At 39.6% G+C, this 15,219-nt stretch overlaps 2 protein-coding genes across 6 annotated transcripts in view; one reads left to right on the top strand and one right to left on the bottom strand.

The window, feature by feature from the left end:
- Window positions 1–15,219, bottom strand: part of LOC111018298 (DEAD/DEAH box RNA helicase family protein) — a 28,940-nt gene continuing 13,721 nt past the window's right edge. For 3 of the 5 annotated variants that reach the window (XM_022294328.2, XM_088117284.1, XM_022294331.2), the window contains 9 exons: window positions 8,611–8,703; window positions 8,036–8,269; window positions 6,722–6,793; window positions 6,361–6,513; window positions 6,143–6,286; window positions 5,140–5,298; window positions 2,670–2,753; window positions 921–1,493; window positions 1–300 (listed from right to left, as the gene is read on the bottom strand). In XM_022294328.2, coding sequence (XP_022150020.1) covers window positions 208–300; window positions 921–1,493; window positions 2,670–2,753; window positions 5,140–5,298; window positions 6,143–6,286; window positions 6,361–6,513; window positions 6,722–6,793; window positions 8,036–8,269; window positions 8,611–8,703 — 1,605 coding nt within the window. In that variant the 3' untranslated portion in view covers window positions 1–207. The remainder of the gene's footprint in view (window positions 301–920; window positions 1,494–2,669; window positions 2,754–5,139; window positions 5,299–6,142; window positions 6,287–6,360; window positions 6,514–6,721; window positions 6,794–8,035; window positions 8,270–8,610; window positions 8,704–15,219) is intronic. The other 2 variants (XM_022294330.2, XM_022294332.2) reach the window with 1 other exon arrangement.
- LOC148209196 (uncharacterized) lies at window positions 8,779–10,931 on the top strand. Its single transcript, XM_088117874.1, has one exon. The coding sequence runs from the start codon at window positions 10,193–10,195 to the stop codon at window positions 10,913–10,915; it is 723 nt and encodes a 240-aa protein (XP_087974000.1). The 5' UTR covers window positions 8,779–10,192; the 3' UTR covers window positions 10,916–10,931.

The raw sequence follows: 15,219 nt of genomic DNA, 5'->3' as shown, positions 1-15,219 counted from the left end.
TAATAAAAAAAATCAAGCTAATTTCTCTACAATATCTTCATTTCACATCATTAGATTGATTGATCTCATAGTTCAATCTATTGTAAATGGTACTTGCATATATTTACCATGCCCATATTCAAACAGCTAATACAGTATCTGTACAAATGCAAGAAGAAGAGAGAATTAAAACTAAGGTTCATGCTAATCTAATTAATGAAACCTAATCTAATCACCCAGGAGACAGAGTGGCTGCCTCATGCTCAGCTCCATCTTGAGGGCAGGAAACTTCTCCAAATCATGAGACAGGCTTAAAATTTTCTGCATGTGAGTAAACAACTACCTGTGTTATAACCAATGTAATTCTAACAAGATATCCAACTTGAAATATTTGTGCAAAACCTAACATTATTTACAAGTTTGGCCATTGAACCTCAAAAGTTATGTCTATTTAGTCTCTCTACTTCAAAAAGTTTTGAAAAGTTTTGAATAGGTTCCTGAATTTCCCTTTGCTTCAAAACTCAAAAGGTTTATAGTAACTTAGTAAGTTTTTGAACTTTTAATTTTGCGTCTAATAGGATTCTAATCATTAATTCTTTCAATTTAGTTCTCATGAGGCAGGCTGGTTTTATTACTTAAAGGATCACACGGTAGACAATTTTCACCAAATTTAGATGTTTGATGGGATAAGTGTTGAACTGATATTGTCAACAAAGTCCAGAGACCTGTTAAAAATCTTTTGAAGTATAGGGACTAAATAAGCACAGTCCATTTAAAACTTTAGGACCTATTAAAAAATTTTGAACTACACGGACTAAATAGGCATAATTAGAGATCAAAATGTAACTTCTAATATTATTCCAAGCTAGAAATGAAGTTGAACCCAATGCTGAGCAATCATGCCAAGAAAAATGGAAGGAGATAAAAGAAACAGTACTTACCAAAGCAGCAAGATGTGCTTGTTCCAAAATATTCCCATCTATCTCCAACCTTGCAACTGGAAACTCTGGAAGATGCCCCGACTGTTTTTTACCAAGCAGATCACCAGGTCCACGTAAAAGAAGATCAAATTCCGCCAAGCGAAAACCATCCGACGAATTCTCCAACACCTTCAACCGACTTAGGGCGCTTGCCGTAGATGCCACCAGTAAGCATCTAGACTTCTTCGTTCCACGTCCAACTCGACCTCTTAGTTGATGTAGCTGAGCAATACCAAATCTCTCAGCATTCATGACAACCATCATTGATGCATCAGGAACATCGACTCCAATCTCAATCACTTGGGTAGCAAGTAGTATCTGTGTATCTCCGTTCCTAAATCTCCGCAAAGCTTCCTCTTTCTCATCACTCTTCATTTTTCCGTGCAACAACCCACAGCTATAGTCATGAAATCTGTAAGAAATTGATTCAAGACCTTCTGAAGCAGCACGAAGCTGAGGCAGCTGTTCAGATTGCTCAATGACTGGATACACGAGATACACCTTTCCTCCTATTTCTAACTCATCCCGCATCATCTATAATGTAAGATCATTTTCGTCAAACAAGAATAATAAAATCAAAATATCATTGTTCTCTTATCCATATTTAAACTGTATCCTTTTCATATGCAATAGTGCATTCAAGGGTGCTAAAGTATCTAAATCAAGTACTGGCAAAAATTAAAACACTACAATCAACTCCAGAACAGATGCAGAATCTTAACTTTAGGACAGTAATTACCCACCCTCCCCAAGACAAGGAAAATAAGTAAACGAAAGCCCCACCTTTCAAGAAAATAAAGAAAAAAGACAAATTAAAGTTAAAACTTTAAATTTATTCGTTTATTTTTTAAAATATTTTCATACATATAAGAAGCATCCAATTTGTTAAATAAATATAAGACAAAAATGATGTTTCCACCAATGAACACGATTACGCTTCATCTAACAATATTTTTTACCAAAGCGAGCATAGCTTAGTAGTAATTGGCATATACCTCCAACCAAGAGGTTGTGTGAGTTCGAATCCCCTCCCCAACATGTTGTACTCGAAAAAAAAAAATCTAGCAATATTTTTTTGAAAAATGAAAGAATGTACAAGGACATACAAAAAAAACCAGTCCGATAAAAGAAGGCCCAGCTACATAAAAGAACTTCAATTCAAAATAATAGCACTTAAATGATTACAAAATAACAACCATCATGGGTGGTCAAGTGGTCAATAACGGCCATTTTAAATAGTAACGGGCTTAGAGGGAATGGGTTCAAACCATGGTGGTCACCTACCTAGATTTAATATCCAACGAGTTATCTTGCCAACCAAATGTAGTAGGGTTAGGCGATTGGTCCGTGATTAGCTGAGGTGCGTGCAAGCTGACCCAGACACGTGGATATCAAAAAAAAATGATACAAAATAACCTTAGTAACTAAGACCCACGAAGTGATATTCAATCTAATAAACTCTCGTATATCTTCAAGACCTCTCAAACCCCAAAATCTATTGTTTCTCATGAGCCAAATACCACACAAAATAGCAAACAAAATAGCGAAGAAAAAAGCCTGTCACAAAAACCTTCCCTCATCCAAAATAGGTTCATGTTCATGTAGCAATATTGTTTTCATTTCTCACAAAAGAAAAATTTATAAACATTGGATAGATAGAAATATAGATGACCAAGTATTTAGATCTCAAATGTAATGACAGGAAAATACCTCATAAACCTTCTCAAACCCTTCATCGTCTCCCACAATAGAATATGTTTTGACTGGTACTCGTCCAGGAGGCAAATCAGTTATCTGTTGTAAAAATAATCAAAGGATTACCGATGATAACAATTAATGGATCACTTCCATTAATAATTGAACAACCAATTGACAAAGAGACAGGTGTGGCCCTGGGGATAGCAAAAAGCACAAAAGAACACAAAACAGTGGATCATTTACATTAATAACTTGAACTTAAGCAAGACCAAATTATTTGTGGTAACGTTGCAATCCATCCATCACACAAAAAATTTCAAGTCTCCGCTCACTGTTCCACAATATCCCAAAGAGAAAAATGTTTTCTCCCTAGCTGATAGGCTTCACCTTGAAGAGTTAGTATTTACCTATCTTTTTCTGCCTTTTTCTTTTTCCTCCTTACAGGAACTGAGAGCTTGCTTTTGTTTCAGGACTTCAGTTTCCTTCTTTGTTTATAGCTCTAATATTTAGTAATTTTGTGATATCTAGAATATGTTTGTAATCCTCCTTATTAACCAAGAACATTATAACATACTATAATTAGGAATTTTGTCTTCTCTTTCCAATAAAAGGTTGTAGCCGGTATATTCTTTTGTAAACAAATTAATAATTTAAGCAGTTTAAACTTCCTGTGTTAGAGCGTGGAGAACATATTCTTCTAATCAGAGTGAAGCATTGCGATGTTTTCAATCAACAATGAAGCATCCAGCGTGTAGTGGCTCAGTCATGAAAGAAAAGGGAAAGAAGTAACTGCTCTGTTGTGTTAATCAAAATCCATCAATTCAGATTACAGCTCGTATGTTGTAATGGAAAATTTTTCTAAGGTGGCCCAATGCTTCAAGTTCTTTTATGAAAGAGGAAAAGTTGGCCTAGCTGGGCCGTTTAGAATGTAGAGAATTTATGATGATGGCATGCTTAGTAGACTATATGGAGCAAAAATTTCTTATGTTATAGGCAATTGAAGCTAGACAGACAGATGACAGAAAGTTGGACCTCTCAAACTTGTCCTGTAGAGTGAGTTACCATGGATGCAGGGAATAGCTGTGCCGGTATCTCAACTTGTCTTGGAGGTTCAAAATCAGAATACAAGGTTGGCGGGACAGAAATAAAACAATACAGAAGAAATAGGAAAGGAGAGAAAGTCAGATGATCTGCATCATTGATCTAGTTAGTAGTACCACATCTAAAAGCAGAAAGATGAGAAATATAGGTGTTGTTCGAATGTGCTTTTCATTTAACAATTTTCGAAAACATTTTTTTTCTTTGACAAGAATAGTTTACTGTAACTTTTTACTTGGGTTTTGGTCACAGCTCTTAGCTGGTGTAAGAGCTATTTTCCTTCTTTCCCTAGCTATAGTCTAAATGACCTTTTAAGGAATTGGAGAGCTTTTTTGTAACTCCTTTCCTTTTTTGTATATTTCATATCATCAATGAAATATGTGTTTCTCATAAATTAAAAAAAAAAAAAAAAAAAAAAAAAAAAACTTTTTACTTGGGTTGACCTAAGTGTTCAATAAGGGACAATATAGATAGGAAAGAGCTTAGAAGGAATGAGTTTAAACTATGGTGGCCACCTATCTATGATTTTAATATCCTACAAATTACATCGACAACTAAATATAGTAGGGCCAAGCAATTGTCCTGTGAGATAAGAATAGTTTACTTAACTTTTGTATACAGCTCTTTTAAATAATTCCAGAACTGTTCATGGATTTCTGTGCACTTCTATTCATAGCTATGTTTTTTACTGTTATTAAAAACACTTAAAAATATTCTCAAGCTAAAGGTTAAACTAACGAATACTTACTTGAACTGTAAAAGTTTACTATCCAAGCAAGTTTTCTGTATTAGAAACAAAATTTTCTTTCAAAAAATTGAGATTAATTAACACCCCAAAAACATCATATAGTTTCTTGCTTTGTTTCCCCCTATCAGAGAACACTTGCCTCCCCAAGTTAAACGTTAAAAAACCTACACAATCCAATAGAATGATAACAGCGAATGAGAAGGTCTACTACCATGTAAATACCATACAAATAAAGAAACTAGAATTCTCTAGGAAAGAAAAAAATAATGTGTACATACAAGTGGTGAATCAGTAGAACAAGGAAAGTATATTCTCCCTAAAATGCACCAATATTAGAAAAGTTTACATTGAGAAGAGAAGGGAACACCGGTGTGCAATGGGAAATGAGGGGACAAAATCTGCTTCCATTTGAAGGGAGAAAGAAAAATAACATGAACGTTTATCTATTTATATAACCTTAGTTATCCGAAGTACACATTTAACTACGCAGGAGTTTAAAATTACTTAAAGTAATACTGTGTTCTCCAAATAGTTGGAAATGGACCTCTCTTTGGTTACGTGGAAAAAGTATTTTTCAAGCGAAGTTTATACTTCAAGAGTAATTGTATGTAAATTAGGAGAAAAGTATAGACATACTTGAGTTAGTGACATATCCCCATATAATGCAAGAGCAAGTGTCCTTGGAATAGGAGTGGCAGACATGGCAAGAACATGAGGGGCCATAGAGAAATCTCCACTTGAGTTTCCATCGGAGTTCTCAGCTGCAATTTTCGAACTTAAGGAGTTGTTGAATAGCTACAGTCAAGAGTGATAATGTACCATTACTTTTAGGATGGCAAGACTAAGATCAAAAATAGGAATTTCCAGTAGACAGTAGGAGACATAAAAAGTTCACCCCAAACATAAATTAAAGTACCAACTAATAGACTCTTCTTTTAATTAATATAAACTTCTTTTATTAATAGTGAGAGATTAAACGAGAGGAAGGGGAGATCAAATATCAACCCCAACCAACTCAATGGAGAGTACAAAAACCCTCTCCAATTGGCAATAAACATAGAGTGAGAGTAACTAAAAGAAACATCTGGTTGGAGGCATTAAAATAAATAAATATCTCTTAATTCCTTAAAATAAATAAAGAACTTTAGCTCCGTCTTTGTAAGGATGGCTTGCAAAAAATTGATGGACAAAATCTTCTAGTCACCTAGAAAATATTGTCTGAAAACTGAAGCAATTCAAATAGTCTTTTTAAATAGAGCGAGAACTTCTCTCTAAGAGAACTCAAAAAGAAGAAAAATAATTTAAATAGAGGAAAATAAAGTGAGAACAAAAATGCAGGGAACTGTCAAAATACAGGGACTATGTCCCTCAGAAAATTTCTAACAAAAGTGTGATTTCTTGAACACCCAATTAAAAAATTTATCCCATTTGCAGGAAAAGAAACTATATTATCTCCACTCTTAAGGGTAAAGAAATCACAAAAAAATTCCTTGACACAAGTAAAATGATAATTGCCCCATAAATTAAATGAAAGTGCCCACTACTATTGCAATTGGAGAAAAAAGTTAACTGATAAAATGTCTGATTTTTCCAGAAAATGCAGAACTATGTTACTACAGCCTACAGATGAAGCCACCACCTTACTGCTGAACTTTCCTCTCTGAACTACACCAAAACGATGCTGCTCATCCACAACTGCAATGCGCAAAGCAGAGAACTCCACTTTTTCTGATATTAAACTGTGAGTTCCAACAACTAAAGAAGTCTCTCCAGTTTGGAGGCTCTGAAATGCAAATTTCAATTTCAGGAGTGTAGCATGAGAAAGAAATTAAATAACAATTAGATGATAGTGCAGACCTGACGAATCATCCGTGATTGTTTTGATGGGGTAGAACCTGTCAGTAAAGCAACAGAAGGTTTATTCTCGATCCCTTCCATGTTCTCTAACAAACCAAGCAAATGCTCATAATGCTGAATAGCAAGCAACTCGGTTGGAACCATGAAAGCTGCCTACAGATATTCAAACAAGGAATCTCAGATTGTCATAGTATTTCTATTTAATGATTTAGAACATTACATGTTGGCGTCCATACTCCATATTGGTAAAGATTGACAAACCTAAAAAGAGAAAAGTCTATTTTCAAATTATAAAATAACTGATATTTGTTGATGACATCAAACAATCTATTAAAATATCCCAAAATATCCAGAAGGTAACCTGATATCCAATGCCTATAACTTCCATACATGCCAGAAAAGCAACCACTGTCTTCCCACATCCTACGTCACCCTGGAAAGGACGAAAATAAATATCAAATATACATTATTTATTTTCATGGTGTCCATATAACTGATTAAATGCTTGAAAAGTAAATTTTACTGATACATGCAAGAAAACACAGGAGCACATGAACAAATAGTCAATACCCATAAAATACATACAATATTAGAGGAAAATGCTATCTCCCAAATCACCCTTCCCATTCTATGACCAGCATGAACAAGTTGGGATTCGGGAATATGTTGCAGTATATAGAAAGCTAATACAACAAGAAAAAGTGTCTGCCAGCTTTGTCCGAGTCTCATTCAACATTGTTGAGATTTGACTAATGACTTTGTCTTTTACAGTGGGAAAAATACTTCGTAGCTCTTGAAATTTCAAGCTAATTGCTTCATTTAGTGACGCAAGTTACAACTTCATATCTACAGCAAGCATCAGGATTTACCTTACTTGTTGCATGTCTTTTGTAATTGTTATTTCTTCTGTAAAGTGCATATTTTGCCTCCTTAATATAGGTATTGGGAGCTTTAGTAGTTCTGTAATTTTCCAAACTTTTAAATAGCCTTCCAACCAAACTTGCAAATAAAATTAGCCTCTACTTTATATTTGCACATGAGGCTTTATCAGCCTGGTAGATTCAGCAGAGAAGATCCTTTAACCAAACTCCTTAATTACTCCAATATTGAATGCCAATCATCATGGAAATGCATTCAAGTTATCACTATAGTAATATCCAACATATAACTGAAAAATCTAACTCCTTTTGTGGTTCTGTCACATTCTCCCCTGCCATATTTAAACTTTCATTTTTACAAAAATTTCCTGTTCATTCCCTACGCTTCTACTTTTCCTTTATACACTTCTTTCTCCTCCTTCCATGACTATGGGGTACTTCAAATTTTCCTACCTTTTCTTGAAAAACCTCATACATTTCTTGAAAAACTTCCCATTCTTTCTTATTCTCTCTCGCAGGAACAAAAATGCAGCTCCTCGCCCCTTAAACCCCTTCCTTTGCACATAGATAACAAAAGAGAAAGAGATATCATTTTAACCTTAATCCCCCCCACCCAATGGAACCATATTTCCAATAATACAATGATTGCACGCAATTGTAAAACAAAACTCTCTTAATTTTCAATGATGCAAAGGCACGAATGACAGCTAGAGAGATCCATTGTGAAGCATGAGTAGATGTGAGAAATTTTTAAATATGACAGTATAACAAGGCAAAAGATGAGAGTGAAAAAAAACCTGTAAGAGCCTATTCATAGGGATTGGTCGCTTCAAATCCCATATAATTTCTGCAACAGCTTTCATCTGACTCTCTGTAAGGGAATATGGAAGAGCCTTAAGAAAATTTTGGGTGAGACAAGACCATTCCTTCGTATATGCAGCACTAAAATTAGGTTGACGATACTTGTCCAGCAAACCATCTTTCTCTATTGTTGTACCAAGACCTTCAAGCATTTGGAACAAGCGCGCCAACTGTTAAATCATAATATGTAGTCTACTATTAAGTCCAAAGTGAACAAAAATTAAATCAAATTGTAAACAAATACATCACCATTAAACTTATAAAACTGTTGACAATATGTTTTCCTTTCTTTTCTTTGGTAATCATTTTTTCCTTTCATTTTTTTTTTCTTGATTGAACTGTAGTAGTCTCTATTCCAAGATAAGAAATTTTACTATTTTAACTAGTGGGTACTATTGTACCAACTTCATTACAGCCAGAACATAATCATCTTTTTCATTCAACTCTTCCATCACACTCAACTGGATGAAGAAAAACAAAGGTAGAGTGAATGTGAAGTTAGTAACTTCACCTGCAGGTAAAAAAACTCATCAAATATAAAACGTTTGCGAGCCAAATCAGCTTCCTTTATACTCTTTGGCTGATGAATCCCATTATATGCCTGCTTTATAAGAAATCATTAAAGATAGATCAATAAATAAAGTTAAGAATGATGGTACTTTTTCTTTACAATGCACAGTAATGCAAGTGATGGTGAGAATAAATATTATACAATCAAAAATATTCTTTAGACCACACAAATGTTTGTAGATTCTACAAAAACACATTCTAGTTTGTCAAGAGATCATTGAGACTATAATTGGTAAAGGGGGGTAAAAACATTTACACCAACCAAAAGCTATAACCAAAACATTTTCAAAGAAACTATTGAAGGAGGGAGAGGTGTTGTTGAATATCCTATTGGTTATTTCCACCAAATTTTCCATAGGAAAGCTCTAATTAGTTAGACCCATAGGATTCCAGCTTCCTTCCTGAAAGGATAAATCCACCAAGAGCACTTGAAGAGAAACCTTGGTAGTGAAGGATAGTTTGCCAGCCAGAAGTTGTTCCAAAATTCAGCAGCAAAGTCACAAGTAATAAATAAGTGCCCTGTGTTTCAGCATCATTTAAACAAAGATGGCAGCAATTTGGAGAGATGCTTAGGAAAGGTTACTTCCTTTGAACCAAATCATGTGTGTCGATGGAGCAGTGCCTGAATTGAATTCCCAGCAGAAGAATTTGATTTGTTTCCGATATTTGTCCCTCCATATTCAGTCAGTAGCAAATTGAGCTGATTTTCCAGAAATGGTAAGAGTCTACAAAAATGGATCAATTTGAACTGTAACTAGGCTAAACTTAGATAGCGATAGAGGGAGGGTAACTTCAGCAGGAATGAAGCCAAGATAGTTATAATTAATCTTGATTTTGACCTACACTAGATCCGGGCATCTAATAGATCTTTTGGCAATTTCTTCCCATCCTCCATGTGTCACCAACTTGACCACATCTCAAATAGGAGGTTCCTTATCTTTATCCTGCCGTCATAAATAGGGTTTCACCATGCCCCATCTTGCTATAAGCACCAAAGGCATGCCTAGTATAAGTTTTCACAAGGAAGAATAGCTTTATTGGGTTGGATAGGGAATCATAAATGTTCTCATGGATGGGCTTCTGCAAATCAGAAACCAAGCATCAGGGAAGCTTTCCTCTAAATCAATGCTCTCAAGCTCAAGAAGAGAATATTTGGAGAATACGATGCCAGATGCAGTTTCATTGATCCCACAGGAGCCCTATAATCACAGGAGTTCTATAATCTGATAGACCCCAGTCATTAAGCAATATGTAAGGAGGAAGGGCAAGAAGGCTAGAGATGAGACTCTGGTGGGCCGGAGTTAGTTAGAGAGTAATTTGGTCACTTACAAGGGTATAGGGTGGTTATATGAGCTGCTGTAATAGGGGGGTGAGGTATCTTTTTGGCTGAGTGTTCATGGTGAGGAATTGTAGGAGAGACTAGGGAGCTCTTGACTTCTCCCTCAACCTGTAAATTCCCCCCTTATACATAAATAATAGAGCAGAACTCTATCAATTTGGTATCAGAGCGGTGAATCCCGAGTATGGTAACTAGGATGGAGTCGAGGGTTGAAGCCGTAGAACAGCAACTATCAGGTGTTGCTTCAGCCGTTGAGGACAGCAAGGAATCGTGGAAAAAAGAAATGGCACTCTTCAAGGAAGAGATGCACTTATGGATGACGGCAATATCACAGAGGATGGGAATCGAAAACAAAGATCGCGAGGCTAAGGGAAAAGGACCGGAAAAGGAGTTAGACTTGGGGGAGAAGACTCCGACGAGTCTGGCTACTTCATGTGAGGGGTCCAATCAACTTCAGAATGCGCTAGCTCCCGTGTTTGATCTTCGTTTGAGGAAATTGGAAGTGCCCATTTTCGATGGTGAAGACCCGGATGGATGGCTGCATCGGGTTGCTCGTTATTTTGTGATTAATCGGTTAACAGACAAAGAGAAATTAGAGGCGGCCGTTCTATGTTTGGACGGTGAGACCTTGAATTGGCATCAATGGGAAGAACAGCAACAACCCAGGAGGAGTTTAACTCTTCTGCTTCAGCGTTTTCGGCCAACAATGGAAGGGTCTCTCTGTGATCGTTTTATGGCAGTGCGGCAAGAGTCGACGGTCAGGGACTACCAGCGTAGGTTCGAAGAGGCTGGGGGACCGGTGAACGGAATTCCGACATTCGTGCTGGAGAGTTTATTCCTCAATGAGTTAAGGGAAGAGATTGGAAAAAAGTTAGGGTTACGAAGCCCAAAGGGCTCAAGGAAATAATGGTGATGGCCCAGTTAATAGAGGATAAAAACGGGACTGGCCCGACCCAAGGTGAAAAAAGTGGAGTGGGAACCAAATCAACGGGCTCCTCCTCTGGGTCGGCCCGAACCGTCTCTTTTAACACCACACGTAACCCTCCAACCCGGAACGCTGAGACGACCGCCAAGGGGACTGAACCACCAACGACTCCAAGTCAATTCCGACGGTTGACGGACGCTGAACTAAAATTGAAGCAGGAAAAAGGGCTATGCTATCGCTGCGATGAGAAATTCATGCCTGGCCACCATTGTAAAAAGAAGGAGTTGCACGTCCTCGTGGTGCAAGATCCCGACGCAGGTGGCGACGAATTCCAGGATGTCGTCGAGACCATCACCGATGAACCGGAGAAGGAAGGGGTGGGTCTTGCTGTGCTCTCGCTCAATTCAATTGCGGGCCTTGCTTTTCCACGAACGAAAACCCTCAAGGTACGTGGGGTGATTGCGGGTCAAGAGGTAATAGTGTTGATTGACACCGGGGCATCCCACAACTTTATTGCCGTGGAAGTCACCCAGAAGCACCAGCTGTCGCACAGCCCAACGAAAGGTTATGGGGTTGTGTTAGGCAACGGTGAGGAAGTGGTCGGCCATGGTCTTTACAAAGGGGTGGAAATTGTTTTTCCAACTGTGTCGGTTGTTCAGGACTTCTTACCCATTTCCTTGGGTGGTGCAAATGTGATATTGGGTGTTCAATGGCTCTCAACCTTGGGTGATATCACCTTTAATTTAGCCAAACTTACCATGAGGTTTGAGCTGGGCACTCGGAAGATTGTGTTGCAAGGACAGCACAGATTGCAGCGGACTCAAATTTCGCTTAAGGCGATGTTACGAGCGATGCGCTTGGAGAAACATGGGGTGATTTTAGAATTGAATGCAGTTAAGTCTGCACTTGCCGACCACAGACCATCAGGATCGGGGGAGTCCCCAGTAGAGGTTCAGTAGCTGTTGGGTGAGTTTCATCACCTTTTTCAATCCCTTGAAGGCTTACCCCCTTCTCGGACCCATGACCATGCCATTGAATTGCACCCTGCTGCCGAGCCGGTAAGTGTTCGACCCTACCGTTATCCACAATCTCAGAAAGATTAGATTGAAAAGTTGGTCCAAGAAATGTTGCTTGCAGGTATTATACAGCCCAGTTCAAGTGCGTTTTCCAGTCCCGTGCTCTTGGTTAAAAAGAAAGATGGGAGTTGGCGGTTTTGCATGGACTATCGGGCCTTGAATCGTGTCACTATCCCCGACCAATTTCCAATCCCGGTGGTGGAGGAATTGTTGGATGAATTGTGTGGTGCCACTATATTCTCCAAGATCGATTTGAAATCGGGATATCACCATATTCGAGTGCGACCCAGTGATGTTCATAAAACGGCCTTCCGCACGCATGACGGTCATTATGAATTCCTTGCCATGTCGTTCGGACTACGGAATGCACCGTCTACCTTCCAATCGGTCATGAACGACATCTTGCAGCCCTACCTCCGTAAGTTCACCTTGATCTTTTTTTATGACATTTTGGTGTATAGCTCCTCCGTGCAGGACCATGTGAGGCACCTCCGGTTAGTTTTTCAGGCATTGACGACCCATCAGTTGGTGGCTAATCAAAAGAAATTTCTGTTCGGGGTTCCACAAATTGAGTATTTAGGCCATATTGTGTCTTGTGACGGGGTGGCTACGGATCCGACCAAAATATCAGCTATGATCGATTGGCCGATGCCCAAAAATATCAAAGAACTTTGGGGTTTCCTTGGTCTCACGGGCTATTACAGGAAGTTTGTTCAACATCATGGGTCTGTTGCTTTCCCCTGGACTCAATTGCTCAAGAAGGATAATTTTATTTGGTCATCAGAAGCCATGAAGGCCTTTGAGGATCTCAAGCAATTGATGATTGCGGTGCCTGTCCTAGGCCTTCCCAACTTCTCCAAACAATTTGTGGTGGAGACTGACGCATCAGACGTGGGACTCGGGGCAGTGTTGATGCAAGATATGAGACCCCTCGCCCACTATAGTCATGCTTTACCTCTGAACCACCGCCACAAGGCTATTTATGAGAGGGAACTCATGGCAATTGTGATGGCAGTTCAAAAATGGCGACCCTACTTATTGGGGCGTAAGTTCCTTATCCGTACTGACCAACGGGCACTGAAGTTTCTTCTGGACCAACGCGTGAATCCTAGGGAGTATCAACGCTGGATTACAAAGTTAATGGGATACGACTTTGACATAGAGTATAAGCCGGGGTTGGAGAACAAGGTTGTCGATGCCCTTTCCCGACGACAGGAGATTGCCTACATGAATGCCTTATCTATGGTCGATGGCCTCAACACCTCGGTGCTTGCCCAGGAAATCATGGCCGATGACGCCTTGTCCAAGGTTTTAACTGCCCTCCGCTCCGGTCAACCCGCTCCACCAGGTTACTCTCTGACACGAGACACTTTATATTTCCAGGGCCGGTTGGTTTTGGCTTCCAGCTCCCCCTCTATTCCAATTCTCTTGCAGGAGTTTCATTGTTCGCCCACAGGGGGCCATATGGGTTTTCTTAAGACTATGGCACGCCTTAGTCGTGAGGTTTATTGGCACGGCATGCGCCAAGCTGTCCGACGTTTTTGTGCTGAATGCTCGGTGTGTCAGCAGGCAAAGTACCTCTCCTTAGCTCCCGCCGGGCTCCTTCAGCCCCTCCCCGTACCGGACTGCATTTTGGAGGATGTTTCCATGGATTTCGTTGAAGGCTTACCACGTTCTGAGGGGTATAACTCCATCCTATTAGTGGTTAATAGAATGATCACTTGTCCAAGTATAGTCATTTTATTCCTCTCAAACATTCGTATACCGCCATCTCAATTGCTCAACTCTTTATACGTGAGGTGGTACGTCTTCATGGAATTTCTCGTAGTATTGTGTCGGATCGTGATAAGATTTTCACGAGCTTGTTTTGGGAGGAGCTATTTCGGTGTGTGGGGAGTAGTTTACGACGCAGCTCGGCTTATCACCCACAAACAGATGGCCAGACGGAGGTGGTCAATCGTTGCTTGGAGTCTTATTTGTGCTGTTTCACCATGACCACCCCTTCCAAGTGGGTCAAATGGCTCGCATGGGCTGAATTCAGCTATAATACGTCCTTCCACACTTCTACAAAGCTGTCACCATTCGAGGCTGTTTATGGCCGGCCACCTCCTCCGCTTCTCCCATATGAACACGGCACTACTTCGGTTTCCACCGTTGACCAACAGTTATGGGATCGAGATGTGATGCTCCGACAGTTGAAGGATCATTTGTTGGCTGCCCAACAACGAATGATGGCCCAATCCAACGCCAAACGTCGGGATGTGGAGTTTGAGATCGGGTCTTGTGTTTACTTGAAACTTCGACCCTATCGTCAGCACTCCCTTCATTCTCGCACCAATGCCAAATTGGCTCCTCGCTTTGTGGGTCCCTTTCGTGTTCTTGCTCATGTTGGCACAGTGGCCTACAAGCTAGCTCTCCCGGATTGGGCCAACATCCACCCCGTCATACATGTTTCTCAGTTACGATAGGTCGTTGGGCATACCTTCCTGGTTATTCCCTTCCCTAAACACTTAGGGGACGATGGGTTTGTCAAGGTTAAACCGGTCGCGATATTGGGCGTTCGGTCGAGCGGCAACCAAGCCACCGAGTTGGAATTTCTGGTGCGTTGGGAGGGAGGTGCTGTTGAGGACGCCACTTGGGAGCCTTCAACAACCATTCAGATGCAATTTCCGGATTTCCACCTTGAGGACAAGGTGTCTCTGTGGCGGGCGGGTAATGATAGACCCTCGGTCATTAAGCAATATGTAAGGAGGAAGGGCAAGAAGGCTAGAGATGAGACTCTGGTGGGCCCGAGTTAGTTAGAGGGTAATTTGGTCACTTATAAGGGTATAGGGTGGTTATATAAGCTGCTGTAATAGGGGGGTGAGGTATCTTTTTGGCTGATTGTTCATGGTTAGGAATTGTAGGAGAGGCTAGGGAGCTCTTGAATTCTCCCTCAACCTGTAAATTCCCCTCTTATACATAAATAATAGAGCAGAACTCTATCATAATCTAATCAGTTCTTCAAGCAATTGTCAACACACACAAAAGAATAAGGAGCAAGTTCACTTTATGTAATGCAGTTCTCAACTATCTTCCCTCTAATTAATGTCTCTTTTTCCAATGCCTAATTGGGTTGGTGGGAAGGAAAGTAAAAAGGGAAAAGGGAAAATTTTGGTAAAGGATGATTGTTGTTCTAGCTGGTGATTAGTTGCAGATGGAAGAAGTTTG

The sequence above is a fragment of the Momordica charantia genome (assembly GCF_013281855.1).
Source record: "Momordica charantia cultivar OHB3-1 chromosome 9 unlocalized genomic scaffold, Mcharantia_2.0 BLBB01000009.1, whole genome shotgun sequence".
NCBI classification, from domain to species: Eukaryota; Viridiplantae; Streptophyta; class Magnoliopsida; order Cucurbitales; family Cucurbitaceae; genus Momordica; species Momordica charantia.
The sequence above is the reverse complement of the archived record's forward strand: the minus strand, read 5'-3'. Positions and strand labels throughout refer to the sequence as shown.

Excerpts from the sequence above, each read along its gene's own strand:
- LOC148209196 (XM_088117874.1), top strand. The coding sequence starts at position 10,193 with ATGGTAACTAGGATGGAGTCGAGGGTTGAAGCCGTAGAACAGCAACTA.